Here is a 24,772-nt window from a genome sequence, read left to right on the forward strand (position 1 = left end):
CCTGCCATTGGCGACTCTCCCTCGCACCGCAAAGGACTGCTGTGGCCTCCAAGGTAAATACCATTCATTACGCTCCACTTTTATTTGTTAGTGTTTCACGTGGAAGCACTTTGAGTTTCCCCCCCATGCATGAACTGCCCCCTCGCAAATGCAGTTTGTGTTGTAACTGTGTTTTATAGATGTGAGAATACTTAATACAGTACACAGTATGTGTATGTACTGTATGTAAGTAAGTGATAGACGTTGAGATGTTTTATTATTTGAGACAGCAAAAGTAAAGCCAAATTATATTATACAGGTGACAGTGCTACATAATTGACTTAATTTGGTAATGTGTGAATCTCTCATGCTCTCACACTGATGTCAAGTATGTCAGCTATGTAAATCATATTATAGTTGTATTTGCAATTATGTCATACGTTTCAGAGGTGAGGTGAACAACTTTGTGGTGATTTGGTCCGAACGTGAATGAAAATAAAAGATTGGGTACAGGCTCCCATTTTGCTGGTGCGCCCAGTTAGCCAAAAAGTCTTAGTTATTAGAAATTGGTGTGATCTTTCAAATCACAACTAGAAATCAATTTCACTGAGAGGCCATTATTTTGTATTGTAATCTTGAGAAATAGAAAGTAAAAGTATCAATACTGCAATGTAGAAATACTCTGTTAAGTAACATTTCTGAATTCAACATTTACTTGAGTAAATGTAAAGTACCAAAAGTAGAAATTACTCATTATACAGAATGTCCCATTTCACAAGTTTTCAAATGTATAAAATATATACAAATCTTTTGAAAATAGCGGATCTACAAGCTCACAATGTGTTGCATCGCGGCACATTGTGAGCTTCTAGATCGTCTATTTTGAAATGGGCGAAATGTACAGTATATACTGTAGGTGGTTTATGTATGTTTTGTAATAATAATCGACATCTACAGTAACTACGTTTTCAAATAATTGTAGTGAAAACTGTACTGAAAACTGGTAATACTCAAGTGAAGTAAAAAATACCTCAAACCTTTAAGTGCGGTACTTGAGTAAACATACTTAGTTACTTTACACCACTGCTAGTTACATTCTATTAACATACTCTACCTTACAGAATGGTTTAAAGAATGTTTATCGATATGCAACTGATGATGTGTTTGCACCACTAATTTAATTGTGTTTGTCAGATCTTGTGTGTCTTTCTGTCTGTGGAGAAACAACATATTACCATGAGTGTTGAGACCAAGGCGCCACGTGAGGCTTGCTGCTCCAAGCTCAAGGTCAGCACCCTTGTCATCACCCATTATATTTAAAAGGCACTTTAGTGGTTTACTATTAGTGGTCCTCAAACTGTGGGTCGGTGTCCCCTGCAGGGGCGGTCCCCCCAAATGATTCCCCAGATGATTGGCCTAATGTGCAACATTGTTTTATCGCTCAACAGTAAACAAACCGACATTCAGTATATACTTTTTTCTTAAGTCAGAATTTAAATACTTTTAAGACATTTTTAGACTTCTAAAATGAATAATTGGGGGACGTTTGAGCACCACTGTACTATGGTACAATCCATATTTGTGAATAGAATCTTTCTGAAGGTGAACGAGAACTTGGCCAAGATGCGTGTAATGTTTTCAAGATGTACTGTAAATAGGGTCATGAAACAGCTGTATGGAATTGATTGTGTTTTCTGATCAGCTTAAATTGAGATGATGATGATTGGGAGAGAGAAGAGAATCGCCCAGTGTGTAATCTGACCTTATACTTTACCATTATTGACACCTCTACATATGAACCAACGAGGTGATTCCATTATGATTATTATTATTATTCATACATACATGATGTTTGCTTATCTCCCGATTAGGGAGTCTTACTGGTTATTATTATTATTCATACATGATGTTTGATAAGACCAAACATGTACAAGCTTTACACAGTAATATCCTTATGTAACCAAATGGACCCTAACCATTCGGTTACTGTACGTTTAACAAACACAGAGGACTTTACCATATGCCAGGCTCTGCCATTCACCCACCAAAGGCATTATATTCACCTGTTGTAAAAACACTGAACTATAAAGGACACACACAGCCAATGATGAGCCACCCTAACAAAGTGAAGCCCAGTAATGGTTAACAGTCTTTACAACAGACTGTGTCAAGGCTTGATTCTTACACAAACACTTGCCGAGTGAACTGACCATGGTGCAAGAAAGAATGGACATTCCACGTGTTTCAAAATGTACCAAAAGTCCTCACATCACTTCCAGTATCCCTGGGGCACAGGGTTATTTTTGAGAATTGCCACAGGGCAGGGGGTTTCAACTGATTGTGAACCAGGGACCACCATCCTGACTAAGAATCAAACAGGGGACCACTGTTGTGTTAGGTGAGGAGAAGGGCTAATTCGTTTTTTGGTAACACTTGCTACTGAATGCACCCCATGTCTATAATGCAATATAATCGGCTTATAGCACTGTATGATGATAATTATAAGAACTAAAATGAGCATAACCCTTTCTAAGACTGCTTTTCAACCAATTGTGTTGTGTTTTGTTTTTTAGACAAATATATTTGACCCGAAAAAATGTCATGACGCTTTCATTCAACGTGTGTGTGTGTGTGTGTGTGTGTGTGTGTGTGTGTGTGTGTGTGTGTGTGTGTGTGTGTGTGTGTGTGTGTGTGTGTGTGTGTGTGTGTGTGTGTGTGTGTGTGTGTGTGTGTGTGTGTGTGTGTGTGTGTGTGTGTGTGTGTGTGTGTGTGTGTGTTTTCTGCAGCTCTTCATGATGTCCCTGTGTTTCGTGTACTTTGCCAAAGCCTTTGGGGGCTCCTACATGAAGAGTTCCATGATCCAAATTGAACGGAGGTTTGATATACCCAGCTCCCTCATAGGAGTCATAGATGGCAGTTTTGAGATGGGTATGTTTTCCCCGAACTCTAATAGTGCTCAAAATCAGAAATTGATTATTGAACGCCAAAATGGCATGTCATTATTACATATTAGCAGGGCAGGGGTCATGGCTATGCGGGGCTTGTGGTGGATATTTTTGTAAAAATGCAATTCTTGCCACAGGCATACAACATTAGAGGACAATAATATTACCAGAAACACGAAGAGCTAATCCCGAATGACCATTACAGGTCTGTTACTCTGAGAGGGTACAAACCCTTACGGCAGGGGGCTTCAACGTTTTCAGGCCAAGGACCCCTTAGTTGAGAGAGAGATGAAGCAGGGACCCGCACTCCAAATCATAGATTCCATATACTGTAGTTTCATTGTTTGACAGCACGAACATCAGTGTTTTTTGGATTCATGTCAATTTGTGTTTTCAGATATTTAACCACTTGAACCATCAATACTTAATATGAATCTGCGCTTATATTCCATGGTCCCATGTTAAGTCAGAATAAAAAACGAGGTTCAGGACATAACAGGATGGTACAATGACATGCTCTCCATTGACATTCAATGGACAGGCCGCGGGCCGCCATTTGAGCTCAATACTGCTCAATTCGTGCTTGATCGTCTCAAACCACCATTGGTATGGGCATCGGAACGTATATAGATGCCACACAGAAAGTTTCCGAATCAAAATCCGACCTAGTGAAGCTACGTGAGGGTCGGATGGTTTGCATTGAGCCTAGCGGCTAACAGAGGCCTACGTAAACAGGAAGCTATGGCTTAAAGGTGACGTCATAATCGTATCCTTTTTTTTCACGGTTTTCATCTGTATGCTAGTCGAAGGTAAGCTAACCGTTCCGCTCCGTCTATCAACCCAAATTAAAAGCTTAAACAATGCTTTTATATAAAAGTCGCTCCGAGTCGCTCGGCACTAAACGCCATCATTAGTTAGTCGCCCCGAAAGTCGCTCGGCGCTAAGTGAGTTAATAAACTTGACCTTTCTCTCTGTACTTAGTCTGCTCTTTTTCCCCCCTACACCAAAGCTCTTAGCCAAAAATAGCCGATCTACAAGCTCATAACGCCTCGCAGCACGAGGCGTTGTGAGCTTGTAAATCTGCTATTTTTGGCTAAAGTTCTCAGAATAAGGACGCTAGGGTTCAAGTGGTTAATATAAAAAAGGAGAAAAAAAGTTTCTATCACTCAAAGATTTGGAGGACCCCCTGTAGTAACTCTGGGGACCCCCTAGGGGTCCCGGACCCCCTGTTGAAGACCCCTGCCTTAGGGTCCATTTGGTTACACTCTCAAAGGTATGGGGGTCCTTGCAAATAATACATTTGAGAACCATTAGTACTGGTGGACTCCTATTGTGCCATAGTGTCATATTAGATCAGTGTCATACATATTCTGAAGAAACCTGTAGACTGACATTCAGTATTTGGGTCTTAGGATCAAAATAAGAACATTATAATGGTGTTTATAACAGAAAGTCTAACATTTCCCACGGACAAGGCCATGTCTTTGTCCACGTAAGGACATATCGATGACCCTTGTATCAGACACTAGGAATCCAGACCAAATCTTCAATCCCGTTGCTCCTTTTTAAACTGATACAGAGATTCTCTCTTGAGGCGATGTATGTTATTGTAGTACACAGCATGCACCACGAAAGGGCAGTTTGAGACTTTGAGCAGCTGAGTTGAAAAAGATAACTGATGTACAAGCATGCAGTCGTCTGGCTAGAGCTAACAATATGAACAAAAATAATTGAGAATCAGTTTAACTGGATGAACTTGTTTGTCCTTATATTTCATGTTATTCTGTGCCTCAGGAAATAAAGGGACAGGGAGGTTTTATTTTTGAAACATTAGTATTACAATCGAATTTAGCAGACAAAACACTGGCTCTTTTTCTAGTCAGGAACTAGAAATGAAATATGCTTAACTCATTGACTGCTTTCCCACGAGTTTCCCCGAGTTATCCCATATGTCCATGCCGCCACGCCTGTTTCCCGAGTTTTGATCATTTATTTATTTATTTATTTTTAGATTTTTTTGTTTTGTTTACTTCCTTCTAATCGCAAAATTGCATGTTTGACCCCCATACCAACCCCATCTTTCAAACATGGCAGCCATCTTTGTTTACATTTGAAGAAAGCATAATGGCTGCTATATCATGAATGCCTGAACGGATTTCCAAGCGTATTTCTTTTCTTTTTTTTTCTTTTCTTTTTTTTTGAAAGCTATGAACAGTGTGCACACACTTGGTGCATGATCTATGCATGGGCGTGCATGATCCGTGCACTATGTGCCATCCTGGAACTTCAAAGAGATTTTTAAAATGCAGCGAATGAGTTAATACAAACATTTTTTAATTACAAATTTGAATTATGTCGTAGGTGAGCATTACAGCCCATATACACCATAGGCTATGGTCCAGTTAGCATTTTAAAATGAAATACTGCTACTAGGGAGAAAATGTATCACGATGGTGTCATTTGTTCCTCCATTCATTCATTCATTCATTCATTCATTCATTCATTCATTCATTCATTCATTCATCTGTCTCTCCCAGGCAACCTGATGGTCATAGCCTTTGTGAGCTACTTCGGGGCCAAGCTTCATCGACCCAGGCTGATCGGGGCCGGCTGCCTGGTCATGGCTGCTGGGGCCTTCTGCACAGCCCTGCCTCATTTCTTCTTGGAGCCGTCAGTGCACAATTTCATTCATATGACTTTGAACCTTGTAAAGCAAGCTACTCAGAACAACAATACAAACATGCTGTATTGCAACTGTCATGTAAAAACGTGACATTTGTTCTTGTGATCGTTAAGTTGTTAACTTATCAAGAGTTTCATGCTGGGTATAATTCCTGCAGCTATTATGACCTATGGAACCCATTTCAACTTCAGGAGTAGTTCATCCCCAAAATGACTTTTTTTCTATTGATTACTCACGCATATTTGTTGTTTTTTGTCACATTCCTAAGACAAATGTGATTATAGTAACCCTATAATCAAAGTACCCTGATGGCTTCCCCATCCAGGGCCATGCATTCGGGTCCCCATCCAGGGCCATGTATTTGGGTCCCCATCCGTAATCAGTGGGGGTACATTTACTATAATCACCATTGCCTTAGGAATGTGACAAATAAAAAAAATATTATTGAACTCAAGTCTCCATGGCATGAGTAATCAATAGAAAAAAAGTCCTTTTGGGGGTGAACTACTCCTTTAATGGAGTAACTTTGATATTCTGATGTGTGTGTGTGATTATTGTCTCCATCTCTCAGGTATAAATACGAGACCAGTGTGTCTCACACCACAGATGCCAACGCTACAGACACCGTTCTGCCCTGTATGTCCAACAGTAGTGTCATCGCGGGCGATGAGTCACCCTCTGCAGACAGTCAAGCAGGTGACAGACATGACGTGACCGCCACAATCCTTGGGACCATATTTTTCAAGAGTTATGCTAAGAATGTTCCATCTTGGACACTCCACTACCTTACCGTAGGAGTCTGTGCCTAGTTTTCTAATTCTAAAGCAAGGTGTAACCGTTTCACAGAAGCTATAATTAGCTATACTTGGCCAAAATGCTTTTGCAAATGCACAATCAAAGTCTAGTTGACTTTGGTTCCCACCATTTATGCTCCATCATACAACAATGTCACGCAACACTGTCAACAAAGTATAAATTAGCCCATTAAGACCTGAGGCCGATTCTACAAATGCCGTCTAAATCAGTAGTTTCCGTGCCAAGGACCCCCAAATTTCAATATAATATATACATGGCCGAGGACCCCCATTTGACACAGATGCTTTCCCGGTTATAACACAGCCTGTGAGAAGGAGGCCGGCTCATCCATGTGGGTCTACGTGTTCCTGGGGAACATGCTCCGAGGCATCGGAGAGACGCCCATCATGCCTCTAGGAGTGTCCTACTTGGATGACTTCTCCCGAGAGGAGAACACCGCCTTCTACCTCGGTGAGTTATTGTTTTGTACTTCCTCCCACCATGAGGTTGTTACTCAAGGTAGTTACTTTTAACCCATTTAGGCCTAGAATTATTGAATGCTTTAACCAGTGAAAAATAGCAGATATACAAGCTTGTAGATCTGCTTTTTTTGAAAAAAGTCGTGAAAATGTGTGCAAATCTTTGAATATATGTATTTTCAAAGCAAACGTTTGTAACTCAAATTTCGCTTCTGGGTGGCCCCTGGAACTAAATATTTTGAGATGCGGGTCCGTTGCCAAATACATATCATTTTGGGGGGTCCTTCACATGAAAAGGTTTTAGAACCACTCAAGAACAGACTAACTGAGCTCCAGTTAAAGTGAAAAGGACCTTTTCTTTGACGATGGCTGGCCAGATTGCTGACATAGAAACATAAGTTTTTCCAAAAAAAACATTCCGTGGGCTACAAATGGCCCCTACAAAACGGTGAAAAGTGATGATTCATCACTAAACCATCGTTTTGTGGGTCCGTTTTTAGCCCAAGGAATGTTTTTCATACAAAACAAATGCTTGCAATGGATTCAGCATCATGAAAAACCCCTAGTTTGACCCCTCACATGCTACTTAAAGCATAGTTATTTTTGTATTGTTTTCCTGTATAGTAAATTAATGGGACACAAACACAAATCAGTTTTTTTTATGAGGTTTCCCCCGGGAGTTGAATTTCAACCTTTTAGTACATATTATTACACACCTTTAGAAACACATTGATGAAGAAATTTCTTGGTAACGATGGTGGGGAGTCTGCACATGACAGTGAGGCGCCAATTTATGGACTTTTAAGACCTTTTTAATACCTAAAAGAAAAAAAGACCATTACCGCATCAAATATAATTAGTGATGCTCGATATTATCGGTAGCATCTCCGAATTGTTTTCACCGATATTGACCGATGTTCTTTCACCGTTATTAACCGATATCTTTTTCATCGATATTGACCAATATAGACCGTCATTGAAGCAATTATAATGTAACCGTTAATGGCGTTGAAAATTAACACGTCACACAGGGCTGCATGGAAGGTCACACAAAGAAAATAATTGTACCTATAGTCTACCAGAAAGACAGACAGACAGACAGACAGACAGACAGACAGACAGACAGACAGACAGGAATGAAATAATTGAGGAAGGAACGATGATTGATTACTTTATTAGCAGTTTGAAATCTGTACAGCAATACAGTAAAAAATACATGTAACTCCAGTATGCTTGTTTCCATTGTGGTCCATTGTACTCAATTCATCATCATGACCCTACAAGCAACTAGAAAGACACAATTAAAGCCCAGTCTACATTTTCTAATGTAAGGCGTAGCATGGGTTCAAACTAACCATTGCGGAAGCAGCATTGGGTATTTACAATTTACTAATTGTAAATACAGCATTTACAATTTAACCCATTCAGAACGGGTACACATTATTGCGTATCATTATTTTATGCTTTAACTATTGAAAAATGGCAGATATACAAGCTTGTAGATCTGCCATTTTTGAAAAATCGTGAAAATTAGAATTTTGACCCGATTCTATAAGCGTCTTTTGAATCCTTCTAAGATTTTTGGAAAAAACAATGTTTCTATGTCAGGATTCTGGCTAGCCATCGTCAAAGAAAAGGTCCTTTTCACTCAACTGGAGCTCAGTTCTTGAGAGACTACTATGTCAGTGGTTCTCAAACCTTTTCATGTGAAGGACCCTCAAACTGATATGTATTTGGCCACGGACCTCCATCTCAAAATATTTAGTTCCAGGGACCACCCAGAAGCAAAATTTGAGTTACAAACGTTCGCTTTGAAAACACATATATTCAAAGATTTGCACACATTTTCACGACTTTTTCAAAAATAGCAGATCTACAAGCTCGCAGCGCGGCACCGAGTGCCATGCTGCGAGCTTGTATATCTGCCATTTTTCACTGGTTAAAGCATTCAATAACTCTAGGCCTAAATTTAAGCATTTAGCAGACACTCTCATTCAGGACAAGTACCCAGCGTGCAGGCAAGGTCAGAGTAAGAGTCATGAACCCAAGTCAACCAGCAATGGGGTGAGAGGTCAAGTAAATAGACTGCTAAGAAAACAAGTTAGAGCTACCAGGATAGAAGTAGACATCAAACCAACAGTCATAAGTGTTAGACATTTTCGCTGGGTGTTTTGGATTTCTCTATTTCACTGATGTGTTCCAACTCTAGCTCACTTTTCCATTGATTCATTCCAACTTTTACAGATGTATTTTTATTTTAATTATTTCACCCGGATTGTCTGTCTCCGCTCCTCCTGTCTTTTTAGGCATGAACTGGAGCTTCAATACAGAAGAAAATCTAAATGTATTTAATATTACGCATGGCAGTGTCCATTCGCAGCATCAGATTTACCATCTAATCTTAATTTAGGATTCCGATGCTTGTCAACATCTGCTGTAAATATAGTGGATACTGTATAGCTTTCCTTGAATGCAGTTAGGAATCATTATTCTGCAATGGCAAACATATTAATGTTGTAATGGCTGACTCTCTGTCTCCTTCTGTCTGTCTGTCTGTCTGTCTGTCTGTCTGTCTGTCTGTCTGTCTGTCTGTCTGTCTGTCTGTCTGTCTCACCAGCATGCATCCAGACCATAGGTATGCTAGGTCCTATTGCAGGGTACATGATGGGTTCTTACTGTGCCAAAATCTACGTGGACATCGGCATTGTGGATTTAGGTAAATCATTTCTGTTGAAGTTTCATCCGCAGTGAGGAAAAGCAAATACTCTACTACTACTATATTCTTTGGACAACGATCAACATGACACAGCTGTTTGTCTACCAGAGGCCATGATGACACAACATAGGAACTTCCAGTAATCCTAGCCATCACGAGTCATATAACGTAATTTGGGAGACTAATATTTGGTCATTTTGTGACAGTAGCTCAATTTATGTATGACACATTTGTTCCTGTTAGTTTTTGACAGAACACTTTGTCCAGCACAGGGCTGCTAATGACAGACGATCATATAGGCCTCCAATCAGTTGTGCTATCACATTCACAACCTTTCTAAAGCCTAGATTATATTCCCATGAAGTTGTCGCTTGATTAAATTACTTATTATGTCTCAGAGTCACAAAAGCCTGGCCATGCTTACAGTAGTCTTCAGACTTGACTACTGTAATGTCTTTACAGGTCTCCCTTATAGTAAAAAACAATCAGACGACTGCAGTTGATCCAGAATGCTGCTGCCCGAGTCCTTACCAACACCAAGAAAGTGCAGCATATCACTCTAGTTCTTAAATTATTATACTGGCTCCCTGTGTGTCAAATAATTGATTTCAAAATAACTGCTGTTGGTCTTAAAAGCTTTGAACGGTTTAAGGCCAATATTGTGATATTATGAAACATCCAGATCTCTCGTCGTTTTTTTTAAATACATTTTAGACATGATTACTTAGGTCCTAGACAATTTGCCCTCACAGCGCGAGGCATTGTGAGCTTGTAGATCTGCTATTTTTGGCTAAAGTTCTCATAATATGGATGCTAGGGGTTATATAAAAAAGGAGAAAAAAGGTTTCTATCACACAAAGATTTGGAGGACCCCCTGTAGTAACTCTGAGGACCCCTAGGGGTCCCGGACCCCCTGTTGAAGACCCCTGTATTAGATAATCAGCACTGGGTGAAAAATGGGTTACAAAATTGTGGGATAGGGAAAAAAAACAAAAAGTAAAGATTTTTGTAATTTTCCCACCACTGCACGTCGTTGGCTCGTACAGTAGATGTGCTCTTTTTAGGCAAGCGGCGGGCGTGGTAAAAGCAGGAGTTTGAATCAAGGCTTCATCTTCTGTCCTTCTCCCAGAGAGTATAAGCATCAACCACAAGGACTCTCGCTGGGTGGGGGCCTGGTGGCTGGGCTTCCTGGTGACCGGCACCCTCATGCTGCTGGCTGGCATCCCCTTCTGGTTCCTCCCCAAGTCTCTGCCCAAGCAGGGCCAGGAGGACCCCAGCAGCACCGAGCCCTCCAAGGAGGGGGAGCAGGAGAACTTCCTACCGGAGGAGGACCGCGCCCCCAACAAAGAGGAGGAGAAGCCTGTCACTCTGGCGGAGCTGGCTAAAGGTGCACAATTGCATATATGTTTTTTTACTTGATGAACCCGTTATGAGACCTGAGGCGGATTCTAACAAATGCCAAACGCGAGTCAACCTTTTTCAAACACTTTTGAGAGAATGTCTAGAATGTTCAGTGAGGCAGGGGCTGAAATATCTAAAAGGGCCTTTTGGTGAAGATATTGAAAATAGCAGACCTCCAAGCTCACAACGCATTGCGCTGCGACGCGTTGTGAGCTTGGAGGTCGGCTATTTTCAGTCCTTGAAAACAAAATAATTTACAATGTTGTTTCAATTAGCATTACTTATGTAAACAAAAGTAACGGTAGCTTTGACCTCTTAACTATATTATGTGTCATTAAGGCGGGATAAGGATTCTGCAATAAAACACACCTGCCAGAGATCAATAAAGTGTCTAATCTAATTAGGTCAAAGTTGCTCAAATCTCTTTCTCTCTCTCTCTCTCTCTCTCTCTCTCTCTCTCTCTCTCTCTCTCTCTCTCTCTCTCTCTCTCTCTTTCTCTCTCTCTCTCTCTCTCTCTCTCTCTCTCTCTCTCTCTCTCTTTCTCTCTCTCCCCCCCCCCCCCCAATAAAGTGATATGGTTAGCTAGTGTGAGGTTTAAACAGTGTTGTGACAAACCTGGTGATATGGTTATAGTCAGTGTGAGCTTTAAACAGTGTTGTAAGACAAAACCAGGCACAGGAGCGGGCCTAGAGGAGTGTAACTTCTCTAACCCACATTTATGTAGCCTAAGTTTAGGCAATCCACATGAAGTGACACCAGTAGGCCTACGTTAGGCCCTGAGTGTAACAGCTATTCACTTCCAAACAAGATAGTTGAATTAAACTCTGCTATTCTGCATTGCTGCCTTTTTTTTAACTGCTTACTTCGTGCCCCCATGGGTCTGTCTGTACCTGGTCTCCTTTTTGCTTCTATACCAAAGCTAATATGCTGATCTAAGATCACACAGTTTCATAGGTCTCCTGTTTTCGTAGAATTATCACCTATGTTTTGCTGAATGTTTGCCAATTTTGCCATGCCCAGAACACAGAACAGGGACCCTATACCAAGGGTTCCCAAACTTTTTTGTCTCAGGGCACCCCATAAATATTTTTTTAATCCGAGGCACCCCTACATTATAATTTTCACTCCCAGCACCTTATATTTATAGCATATCGTCGTTGTCGGGTGGAAACCTATAAAATGTACTAGGCGTTGTGTGCTTGTAGATCGGCTGTTTTCACTAGTTTTGTGCGACAGTCTTGTATGATGAAGCAGGGCTTTGCTTTACCAAAAGACGTACACATTTGAAACTTGGAGATACAAGGTTTCTGCCCGACAGTGACGATATTTTAGTGATTATGTTGCTTTGAAAACATTGAATAATAGCCATTTTGGTTAGAACTGACTGAAAATAACTTTGTACTTCATTTTTTCAAGTGTCCAAATAAATCCCAAATATTATCAGATTATCTCGCGGCACCCCTGGACTGCTGTCACGGCACCCCAGGGTGCCCCGTCACCCACTTTGAAAACCCCTGCCCTATAGGGTTTAAGGAGTAGTTCACCCCAAAATTACCTTTTTTCTATTGATTAATCACCCCTTGGAGACTTGAATTCATAGAATTCTTTTTGTTTTCGTCTCATTGCTAAGCCAATAATTTGATTATTATAGATTTACCCCCATTGATTCCGGATGGAGACCCAAATGCATTTGGGTCCCCATCCGGAACCAATGGGCCTACAGAGAGTCTCCTCAAATTATTGGCTTCGGAATGTGACAAAAACTAAAAATATTATTGAAGTCTCCATGGGGAGACTGAAAAAAGGTCATTTTGGGGGTGAACTACTCCTTTAATGTGGCCAATAGAGCTAATTGGTGTTGACCGTTTTTCTCTCTTTTTGTGTGTCCTCTGTCTTCCGTCAGATTTCATTCCTTCTCAGAAGAGGCTTTTCAGCAACGGCGTCTACCGGCTCATCCTCCTGGTGTCCCTGGTGGCCGTCAACGGCTTCGTCGGCATGATCACTTTCAAACCCAAGTTCATGGAGCAGATCTACGGCCAGTCTGCCTCCAAGACCATCATGTTGATAGGTACAGTAGCACAGTGGTTCTTTTCAGGACGTGACCCCCTAAATAGTCATATTTTAACTGGGGACCCCCCACCCCGACGAACACTAAGAGTTGAGGCATTACATTTTGTATAACACCGTTCGTTCTAATGTGAAAATAGCAGATCTACATGCTCACAAGTGAGCATGTAGATCAGCTATTTTGCCCCATAGGTCGAACTCCTGTTGGGTCGACTGAGGTTAGGGTTAGGTTTAGGGTTAGGTTTAGGCATAGTTTTACTGAGGTTAGGGTTAAGGTTAGGTTTAGGTGGTCGGACCAAAGGCAGTTCGACCTAAGGACATGTTACCATTTCTGCCTCTAATATTTGACAATTTGGCCAATGTTTAATTTGTCATTTTATAGTTATTAAAAAGTCCTTAGATTGTCGCTATTTGTTTACTGTTGATTGAGAAAACAGGGTTGCACATTAAGTTAATCATCTGGGGACCCCTGCAGCAGTTCTCACAGGTTGAGAACCGCTGCAGTAGCACCAGTGTTGTTGGGTACAGTTATCTTTGTGGAGAGGCAGTTGTGGAAAAGGTACTGACATTTTTACTTGCTGTAAAAGTATCAATGCCACAATCTAGAAATACTCAGTAACAAGTAAAAGTCCAGTATTGACAATTTACTTGAGTAAAAGTACAAAAGTATTGGTATCAAAATATGCTTATAGTACCAAAAGTAAAAGTACTTATTATGCAGAATATCCCATTTCACAAGTTCATTATGTATACAATTATTTTTTTAAATGGCACATCTACAAGCTCACAACGCATTGCATCGCGGCGTGTTGTGAGCTTGTAGATCAGCTATTTTCAAATAGCCGAAGTATATAGAAAGGCTAAAGTGGTTGATGTATGTGTTATAATAAAAAATCAAAATCTACCATATCAAGTTGTAAAAGTACAATATTTGCCTCTGAGATGCAGTGGAGTAGACGTAAAAGTACTGACAATTGAAAATACTCCATTGTTGATGGGTACTGTACAGTGTAGCAGTGGCAGCGCCAAACATTTTGGTACAGTGTAGCTCCATCTTTGTTACTGTTGTTTAACTGCACTTTGAATTCCAAAAATGCAGTCGAGACAATGATGTTGTTGGAAGGAAGTATGACTTCCAGAGATTAACGTAACTTGAAAGTGCAGCACAAAGCACTGTAGGTGTTCCAATTGTGTATTTGTGTTCGCATATAGCCTATAAAACTGTGGTATGTTTATGTACGAGCCATGCCTTTTGTGATTCTTTACCATGGCTCCAACAACACGTGGCTGACATTTCTGTGTGTGTGTGTGTGTGTGTGTGTGTGTGTGTGTGTGTGTGTGTGTGTGTGTGTGTGTGTGTGTGTGTGTGTGTGTGTGTGTGTGTGTGTGTGTGTGTGTGTGTGTGTGTGTGTGTGTGTGTGTGTGTGTGTGCTGTTTTAGAACAAATAGTTGAAATACATTTTTTATTACATTAACCCATTCACCCACACATTCATACACTGTTGATGGACACATTATCATGTCAAATGAACTCTGTGCCTTGAACTTTTCTATCTACATTTATTTATTATCTTTTGATACTACATGCTATGTTCAGTTGCACTGATATCAGACTTGTAATTGTATTGAACTGTACAAAAGTGCTGAAAAATAAAACAAACTGAACTGACCTGAACTGAAGGAAACCATGCAAGGCACCAACCTGCTCATCAGGAGCAATTAGGGGTTCAGCGTCTTGCTCAAGGACACTAACCCTGGGGGAGCCCGGGATCCAACTGGGAACCTGTTACCTCCTTCCCCCTTGCCTGGCGTTGCCAGCCTCTATCACACACTTCGTTTTGGGAAGAGAGTCTGGGATTTCAGGAAGAGTTTTCATTTCTGGGGTTTGCCCCAAACCACGTACCCCAAGCTTAGAGAAACCACGTGCCCCAAGCATACAACCCTGATTGGCCAACCCTTGAAGCTGGTTGAGGAAATAGAATCTCAATGGATCGGTGCCAGACCATACTACAACACCACTACCGCCAGGGGGTGTTGTTGGGTTCAGTCTGGTTTATTAACCAGGCAACCTTCCCCCCACTGCCCACCTGTACAAGCATTTTTATCCAACGTATAAGACAGCCATTAGAAGGTTCAGTGGCTATATCCTAAACCTAAATTCTGTGAAGTGAGTTTTGAGCTTAGATTTACAGCTATCAATAGTAATACGAAGACCTATAGTAATATTAAATCTCTGCTGACTGACAGTTTCTTTTTAACCCTTTAAAACTGGCAGAGCATCTTTCTCATTTTAGATGTTTCTGTTTGCTACTCAAAAATAGCAGATGTACACAGAAGTACGGTACGAGCTCGTACATCTGTTATGTTTTATATAAATTATATTTCTTTTAATTTTGAAAGTGTGAGAACTACTGATTTAGAAGGCATTTGTAGAACTCAGGTGTTAATGGGAAACTGGATGAATGGTATAGCAATCAGATACAATACGACAGCTGTGAAGAAAACTATTTGTCTCTAAAACTACTGTATAAACCTGAAAACCAGTAAGACTCCCTAATCGGGAGATAAGCGACCGTCAGGTCGCATACACAAACTTTAGAAGGCAATGTTAGGCAATCAGGAGGGAATATGGGAAATGGGACAGATCCATGTTGATGACATGACTTTAGAGATACTGTGTATCGCTTTGCGTGATTTTAGGGCAAAATCTGTAGGAGCAGTGTCCAAAAAATTGTTTTGCAAGAATCGGCCTCATGGTTGGCGCTAGAAGAGGGCCATGTGAGAAATTTGGCGTTTGGCATGGATCGGGGCAACGGTGGCGGAGATATGAGTAGGGGAAAAGTGTGACATGACGGACAGACTGACGGACGGAATTCAATTCAAAGGGCTTTATTGGCATGAGAAAACATACGTTTACATTGCCAAAGCAGAAGTGTACACAATACAATACCATACAATCGGAACAAAATATGTACAGGTGAAAAGAGTGTAACCGTTTTCATGCATCAAGGTTACGAGGTCTCTCTCTCTCTCTCTCATTGTTCTGACCAATCAGGCACCATGAGCCTGCCTGCGGTGGCGCTGGGCATCATCACGGGGGGCTTCGTGCTGAAGCGCTTCAAGTTGGGCATCGTGGGAGCGGCCAGGATCTCCTTCAGCACCACGCTGCTGTCCTTCGGTCTGCTCTTCATCCAGTTCTTCCTCTACTGCGACAACTCCCAGGTGGCGGGGCTCACCGTCGACTACCAGGGGTGAGGGAGTGGTCGCATGTGCATTTTGAAGGCCTACTACTGCACTTTCTATTTTATTTAACCTTTATTTAACCAGTAAAAACACATTTGAGACACAGTCTCTTTTTCAAGTGGCCAAGAGGCAGATTGCAATTTTACATCTCTGCTATACATAATACAAAACAAAACAACAATAGTACCTCAGTGATACACAGCAAAAGACCTATATAAAAAAACTCCAAAGTGATACAATTTATGCAACATGATACTAATAACCTATAATCATTAGGATACTATATAGGTACCACAGGTACGATAATAAAGTCCTAATAGAGGCTTAGACATATGAACAAGTACAAGTATGAGCGAGTTTATATACAATGATCCTTTTGAACCTTCTCATGGGGATTAGCCTGGCCAATTTAAGTTTAGTCTGGAGATCATTCCAAGACCACGCAGGGACCGAAAAATGCAAGACATTTCTTGCCCACCTCAGATGAAAATGACAGTGTGATACAACGTAGCCAAGCATTTGATCTGAGGTTACAGTGGTGTACAGTAACTAAGTACAATGCGTCGCATCGTGACGCATTGTGAGCTTGTAGATCTTCTATTTTCAGAAGATTTTTATACATTTGAACATTTGAAATGGAACATTCTGCACAATGAGTACTTTCTACTTTTGATACTTTAAGTACATTTTGATGCCAATACTTTTTTTGTACATTTTGAATTCTGGACTTTTACTTGTAACAGAGTATTTCGACATTGCAGTATTTATAATTGATACTTTTACTTTAGTAAAGAAGATTTAAGATTTGCTTTTGGGGCTTTTATGCCTTTATTGATAGGACAGTAGACTGACAGGAAATGACGGTTTTTGACGTTTTTTGTGTTTTTTGTATAGATGTCAAAATGACCTGAGATCAGAGAGATGCTTTTCTCTGTTTGTGTGTTCGCTCCCTCATTTAGCTGATTGAGAAAATGTGTGTTCATGTGTGTTCATTCTAGTGGATGGACACTTTTTTTCATTCAAACAGCTCTATCTCTGGAACCATTTGTCTGATTGACAAAATTCTTTTTGCCACTGAATCACAACAACTGTGTCTGTTTCTGTGGGGGAAAAAATTATAAAAAGAAATCATTTTTTTCTTCATTGCATAGTAAAGAAAAACATACAAAATCGTGGCACAGCTACCTTATAGCCATTTTGGCATTTGGCACAGAGTTAAAGGACATGCAACTCGTCATAGTTCATACTTAGTTCATACATTACATATACTTAACTGTCTTTGTGTGCACGTGTGCACGTGTGTGTGCACGTGTGTGATTTCTTTGCCATGTGTATGACCGCGTGTGACCTGTGTCTGTGTTTGAACACCAGGGCCCCAGAGGTGTCCTACCAGCCCGAGACCATGTTGTCCCAGTGTAACATGGGCTGCTCCTGCTCGCTGAAGCACTGGGATCCCGTGTGCGCTTCCAACGGCGTGACGTACGCTTCCCCCTGCCTGGCGGGCTGCCAGACCTTCACAGGCACCGGCAAGGACATGGTGAGTCCAGTCCAGTCAATGCATTGGATTGGTTGATGGATTGATGACAGAAATATTAAAAGTACTTCTTACAGTCACTTGCTCTAAAAGGATAACACAAAAAAAAGTCCTTGCGGTCTTTCCATTGGGGTCCTATGATTCAATTCATCAAAAAAACACCAAAAATACAATATCATCACAAGTATAAAACACTATATGTACAGAGTAGAAAAGGGGTCACCTGTCTAAGGGAGAAGTGATAATTATAATTCCCTTTTGGCCTCCTGAAAGGTGAATTTTCAGGGCTGTTTTAAAGGAAGCCAGTGAACCACATTTTTAAGGGATGGGGTCAGGGCATTGTGTTGTACAATAGAAGGTTTGTTCTATAGGTGGGTGTTACCAGATCGTTGTTTACGCTCCCTCTAGTATTGTGGCTGTGGGTGTCGCTACTGTACCAGGAGTGTTCATTTCGTCGACTAAAACTACGGCGAAAAAGGTTCACCGACAAGGCGACTACCTTTTTTCAATGACGAAAACGAATTCAAAACTAAGATATGATGACTAAAACTAAGGCTAAATATATTGTCAATTTCATCAACAAATAAAAACTTCTGTATATTTAGAAAATAATCGTCCAGGGGTAAATAGTCAGCCAGGCACCAAATATCCTCCTGGGTTCTGACACAGTTTTATTCTCACCTACACTGTCTCCCCACCATCCTATTGATCGCACACATACACAAACATTATTCTGGTCCCAGCTTGCCTGGGTCACTCGACAAAAGTTCATTTCCACAACCCTTTGACCTGTGTCTTCCTCAGGTGTTTGGTAACTGCACGTGTGTGAGGGAGATGATGGCCCCCGGCATGAACATGTCTGCCGTGCTGGGCCAGTGCCCCAGGAAGGGGGACTGTGACCGCGTGTTTAAGATTTACATGGCCGTCACTGTGCTGGGAGCCTTTGTGTCTGCGTGCGGTGCCACACCGGGATACATCGTCCTGCTCAGGTCAGATAGAATTTATATTTGACTATGCAAACCCCCAGTGGTGTAAAGCAGTGGTTCTCAACCTGTGGGTCGGGACCCTCAGAGGGGTCCCCAAATGATTTTGGGGGGTCCCCAGATGATTAACTTATTATCACTTCATTACTCCCTACTGAAACTCGGTTACATGCCTCCATTCCGACATGTCTCCATTCCGACGCTAACCCTAACCCAAACCTAACCCTAACCCTAACCTTAACCTCTATGGAAGTGTTGCCACTCTGACAATAAGAAGTCAATGTCGGAATGGAGACATGTCGGAATGGAGAGCACCCCCGCTGAAACTGCACAGCTCATCAAACTTAAAATTGTTGTGAGTTTTTTTAAAGAAATCTTGAGATGGAAAACGTCCTGACTCTTAATGTGTATGTTTCACACCTCTGTCCATGGTGCTGAATTGAATAAGCTGCCAAATAAACATAATATACTGTAGCAAATGGCCAGCAGTGTGCATGATACAATCACCACAATTAATTAATGTTAGCGTTTCACTCCCCAATTAAAAATTGTTTAGACGAAGAAATAATAATAATAAAGGTAGTAATGTGTGAATGTCTGCGTATATTGTTGTAGGTCCATCCAGCCGGATTTGAAGTCACTGGCTTTGGGTATGCAGACGTTGATAATAAGAACTTTGGGTGAGTCCACCTTCAGGCAAGGTCTTTCAACATGATGTCATTTTGTAGATACATTTTAAGATAAAGCCTTGTGTGGGTTACGGTTAGAGGATTACTCCTGTGATTAAACATCCCAAAACTACCATATTTCATTAACATGTGTGCACATGCTTTCAGCTGGGATCCCTCCTCCTATCTATTTTGGAGCATTGATCGACCTGACATGTTTGAAGTGGGGCACCAAGCGCTGTGGAGGCCGCGGAGCATGTCGACTCTACGACTCCAATGCATTTAGGTAGAGTGAAACCAAGCCGTGTTGTGTCATTCAACAAATGTTTCACATGTAGACAACACTGCAGAACGAGTTAACCTAGCTTCTCTTATTGTCAGAGGTCGTCACAGCATAGGGGTGACCGATTATTTCCCGGTGAACCTGTGCGCAAAGATGGGGGCCGATGGGCAAGGAGGGTCGCGAGTTTATGAGAAACAACTAAAATAAGACCTTAAAACCTTGCGTTAGCGGAAGATGACGATAAAGGAAATCATTAAATGGAAAACATTAAATTAACTTCTGAAAAGCCTACACGGCCTTAAACATGGCAAAACAGTTGCGTGCATTAGCACAAGATTAGATGAGGATAAAGGAAATCATTAAATGGAAAACATTAAATTCACTTCTGAAAAGGCTTCCACACGTGAATAATTGTGGTTGTAAACAATAACACAGACAATATAAATCTTTAGTCTAGTTGTGGGAAGAAAAGGTTATCATCATGGCCCCAAATAACTTTTAAATATCTTGCAATTGGCGACGAGTCTCTTACTAAATCGGCAAGAGTGCCTCTCATTCTCAAAACATAAAGGCTAAGCTATATAACCTCTCCATCATCAGCAATAGTCAGTGGTGTGTGTTCCCCACACTCCCAAGCCCCCACCGTTGCGCTTAGGTTCACCGGGAAATACGCGGTTGCCGCCATGCTGGCTTGTGGTGGACATTTTTGCCATGGACATGCACATGAGCGGACAGTAATATTACGAGAAACGCTTAAAGAGAGCTAGCCCTGAATGACCATTACAGGTCTATTAACTCTGTGAGTATGTACAGTACAAATGGAACCTTTGTAAACTCTCAGAGTTATGGTGGTTCTTGAAAATAAAAGGGTTTGAGAGAACCGTGTCCTTGGCCTCTCAATGTGGACTCCTACCCTGAATCCCGGAACATGTATTATTCATAAGAATTTTGAACACCTTTTTTTGGGGTGGAAAAGGGGCCCTAGTGGACCGACCCCTAAGTTAACATACTATAGTGTCAGAGTAAATCAGTGTCATACATATTCTGAAGAAAACATGGAGTCTGACATTCAGCAATGGAGTCTTGTGATCAAAATAAGAACATTATTTTACGTAAAAACTAAATCTAGAATTCATGCCACAGACACATCTGACATATTGATGACCCCTGCTTATTGTATTAAAAGATATCTCTCCATTCCTTTACATATTGCATATGTATGGGGAGGTTCTCCTCTGGCTCAGGTGATGTGGTGCTGAACGAGGGGTTCACCAAGGGCACCATGAAAGCCATAATACCAGGTGCTAAGACTGCATGGGTTTTAGCACCTGTTTGTACAGGCATTATAACAATTCGAATCATGATACTAGGTTCACAATACGATTTTGTTTTACCATTTCTCTTACAAAGATCCAGTAGTTTTTACCCGCCCTCTGCTGTTTGCATCGCAATATATTTATTTATTGATTTATTAGTTTGAATTGATTTACGATAAATTGTTATATGCCTACCTGTTTGTTTGTCTTTTCATGGTTGACTGTCTTTAGCTGCTTTCCACCTCTCGGAACAGCTTAGACGGTGTGTACAGTATATACATTTGTATACAATTCCTTCGTTTTTCACGGCACCTTTGCCTCTTACAGAGTACATACATACAATACAGTACATACAGTATGTGAAATGTAAATGAGTGAAGAGATGCATCTCAGTACTGTAGAGAATGTTTAGATTATGATTATGATTGAAACCTGTGTTATCTGATTTCTATAGCTCAAAGCTGCTTGGAAACATTCCAGGTGCATCTCTCAAGAGTGATTTCCCTTTGGCAGCCAATGAAGTGTATTGCTAAATCTAAGCATCAGATGCATTATGTTGTGCTACATAAGTCACTAACTACTGTATGTGTGTCCATTTCAGATTTTCCTTCCTGGGTCTGGTATACGGGATCTACGGTTTGAGCTGTGCACTTTGGGGACTCCTCTACCACAAAATAGTGAAGAGACAGAAGAAGGTAGCCCTAAGGAACCAAGCCAAGGAAAATGCTATGGAAGCCAATGGAATTACCAGTGGACATGCTAACGTCAACATCCTCAATAACAAAGAGGACATGGAGAAAGACAGCACTATTTGAGTTGTTTTTGGGTCATGCATGGCCCAGCATTCAAGCCCCATTCAAGTGCCAGTGAACTTTTACACTTGTATGCGTTAATATTGGTCTGGTTGCCTTCCATAATGGTATGCAGCAGGGTTTCTCAAAGTGGATGCCGTGACGCAAGTCCAGGGGTGCCACAGAACACTTGGATTTGGAATTTATCAATGTCGCTTCAGTTTAACCACTTAGATTCAGTAAAACGGACCTGAGTTGCACTGCCCTTCGTGCCTTTTTTTCCATGTAGGCCTACACTAGTGGTTTGACGTCAAGGATACCCAGCAAGCACGGTCAGGACCTGGACCATTCAGTGACGTCTCGATTGGGGCCAGATCACAGCACATATGGGGATGATCTTGACGTCATTACCAGGACGTCATATGGACTTTTTTGTTTGACAGGATTTATGTTGTTGAAATCAGGTGATATTCTGGGCCAGATAAATTTCATAACTAGTTAGATATGTCCCAGAATGTAACCGTATATGCTCATATTTCAACTAACATTACAAACTATAACAATAATCCTGTCAAACAAAAAAGTCCATATGACGTCCTGGTGATGACGTCAAGATCATCCCCATATGGGCTGTGATCTGGCCCCAATCGAGACGTCACTGATTGGTCCAGGTCCTGACGTGCTTACTGGGTAAAGTTATTTTCAATCTGTCCTAATGGAAACGGATATTCTCTCAAGTTTTCCTCATTGACATACTGAATCTTAGGGGGAAAGATTGTCATATTTACGTATCATGACGTGAATGTAAGGTGCTAGTATCAAAGTAATTCAGGGGTGCTGTGGATGAACAAGTTATTTACAGGGGTGACCTGAGCCATAAAAGTTTGAGAACCTCTGGTATACACACTGAACTGCTCAAACACAATGGACACACCAAGCTGGCTCATTATGCAGGTAAGAGCTTATGCAGTGGAAACAATTTAGGGAAGATGTGTAAAAAAAATCACTTTATACCTGGAAAGTATAACTTATATACTTTAATTTTGTGGGTGTCGGGAGGAAACCTTGTATGTCCAAAACTGTTCTTTTTCAGGAAATGGAATCAAAGAACCTGTGTTCCAATGAATACAATGGAGTTATTATTTAGTCACAAGCTCTTGTTTATACTTTACTTTTTTCATTGGTGCAAGGTTTATAAAACCCAAAGACACACTACTTTTTTTTTCTTCTTTTTTGCCCTGTACTGAACAAACACTATAAGTGTCTATAGCAGGGGCAGTGGTTTACTGTTGGCACTAAAAAAGAGGCCATACATTTTTCCCAAAGAGATTTTACAAATAAATGTTTTAAGCCCTGGATCCTGGTGAATCATGACCATTCTGTGGATGATTCTTTGAAAAAAGAAATATATATATTTTAATATTTAATTATATGATTTATTACATTTGGCAGATTTGTTTTGTGGCACCAGAAAACCACACCCACTGCTTTGCCCTATAGCAGTGGTTATTGTAACACACAACTTAAACGTTTTAACAACATGACGACATATTACACCCTATATTTAATGGTGTAATATATATGGATTTAGACTACACATTTGTTTTTAAACATTTAAGTCATATGAGCTGATTCTGTTATGTTGACAGAATCCTTTCTTTGTGCTATTTTGTTGGATGGCAGCCTTAATTGTCTAATTCACGTTGGTTGCTATTGTCCATTGTACATGTCTGTATATAGGCTAGACTAGAAAAAGGTGTGTTCCTAAGAGCCAGAAACAACACAAATGTAAAAATCAATTAAAATACTGTAAATACTGTTAGTCTTGTCCGACCAAGGCTTTTTGCAAAGTGGCTATTTCTAACCTGATGCACAGTGGATAGAACACATTAGGCTATTCCAAAAAGAGACTCAGACTCTTGACTAAAGACTTTTCCGTTGGACAAATACTGAAAACTTTACTCAGGGGGATCTCTGGCCACTACACAAGACAATATCAAAGAACAAAGTAACTTGTACTTTCAGTAGTTTATTGACCATGTACTTTTATACTTTCACTTGAGGACATATTTATGGGAGTGATTGTACTTTTAATTGAATAAACATGTTAGTGCTCTACCCATACAACTGATTACTTTTATTTTATTTGATCCTTTATTAATATATCGGACCAGTTACCCATATATGGAGATCCCTGATACCCATATGAAGATCCATGTTATGGAGATATGGGCATATTGGTTAGACTGACATGTATATATATTGGCATTCACATTCACATATGTTTATTTTTTCATCCTGGTGATGTCAGAATGAGTCAGCCATAGCCATATACTGCATGGAGATCCGGGTGATATAGAGTTGATGATGTCAGTGTTGGTCAGCTCCATATATGGAGGTCCTCCATGACATCAGGGATCTCAATACATGGGCAGGTCAGCCTCCATATATGTGCAGGTCAGCCTTAAGCATTGGCTGACCACCATTGAGGTGTTACAGAATTCTGACCGAAATGAGACTTGGGTAAGCACTTAATTTTTGAAATCTGACTGTAGCTCAAACCGTTGCTCTTTGTCTACCTCGCTAGATGCAAGGTATAGGTGGCAACATGACGGTCATGTATTATGGATTATGGTCGTCATGTTTCAGTCACAGTGCTAACCCCTATCTATACCCGTAAAACACTGGATGGAATACTTTCCTGCTGAACACTGAATGACTCCACCACCAGAGGGCGACATTATGCGCTAATTTACATCAGAGCTGTCCAAGAATGGACAGATTCACACAGAGTATTCTGAGTGACATACATTCACCAAGCATGTTACTCTCAGAGAGAGAGATTTGTGTGATTTAATTTTCCAGGATGAATGGCTGCCAGAACAACTG

The 24,772-nt window shown here is 40.8% G+C and overlaps 1 protein-coding gene across 1 annotated transcript; it reads left to right on the plus strand.

The window, feature by feature from the left end:
• On the plus strand, positions 1 to 23,702 carry slco1d1 (solute carrier organic anion transporter family, member 1D1). Its single transcript, XM_080754830.1, has 15 exons — positions 1 to 53; positions 1,174 to 1,266; positions 2,766 to 2,907; positions 5,462 to 5,594; positions 6,179 to 6,303; positions 6,727 to 6,873; positions 9,499 to 9,597; positions 10,727 to 10,984; positions 12,902 to 13,066; positions 16,121 to 16,316; positions 17,680 to 17,845; positions 18,647 to 18,831; positions 19,441 to 19,505; positions 19,662 to 19,779; positions 21,694 to 23,702. The coding sequence occupies exons 2-15, from the start codon at positions 1,216 to 1,218 to the stop codon at positions 21,905 to 21,907; spliced, it is 2,064 nt and encodes a 687-aa protein (XP_080610956.1). The 5' UTR covers positions 1 to 53; positions 1,174 to 1,215; the 3' UTR covers positions 21,908 to 23,702.
• The last annotated feature ends 1,070 nt before the right edge of the window (positions 23,703 to 24,772 follow it).

The sequence above is a fragment of the Nannobrachium achirus genome (genome assembly GCF_963921795.1).
Source record: "Nannobrachium achirus genome assembly, chromosome: 23".
NCBI lineage: Eukaryota > Metazoa > Chordata > Actinopteri > Myctophiformes > Myctophidae > Nannobrachium > Nannobrachium achirus.

Bases quoted from the DNA above. Each gene is read 5' to 3' on its own strand.
- slco1d1 (XM_080754830.1), top strand. From the start codon at position 1,216: ATGAGTGTTGAGACCAAGGCGCCACGTGAGGCTTGCTGCTCCAAGCTC. The intron at 1,267-2,765 runs GTCAGCACCCTT...TGTTTTCTGCAG, and splicing joins CTTGCTGCTCCAAGCTCAAG to CTCTTCATGATGTCCCTGTG. The intron at 5,595-6,178 runs GTCAGTGCACAA...TCCATCTCTCAG, and splicing joins CCTCATTTCTTCTTGGAGCC to GTATAAATACGAGACCAGTG.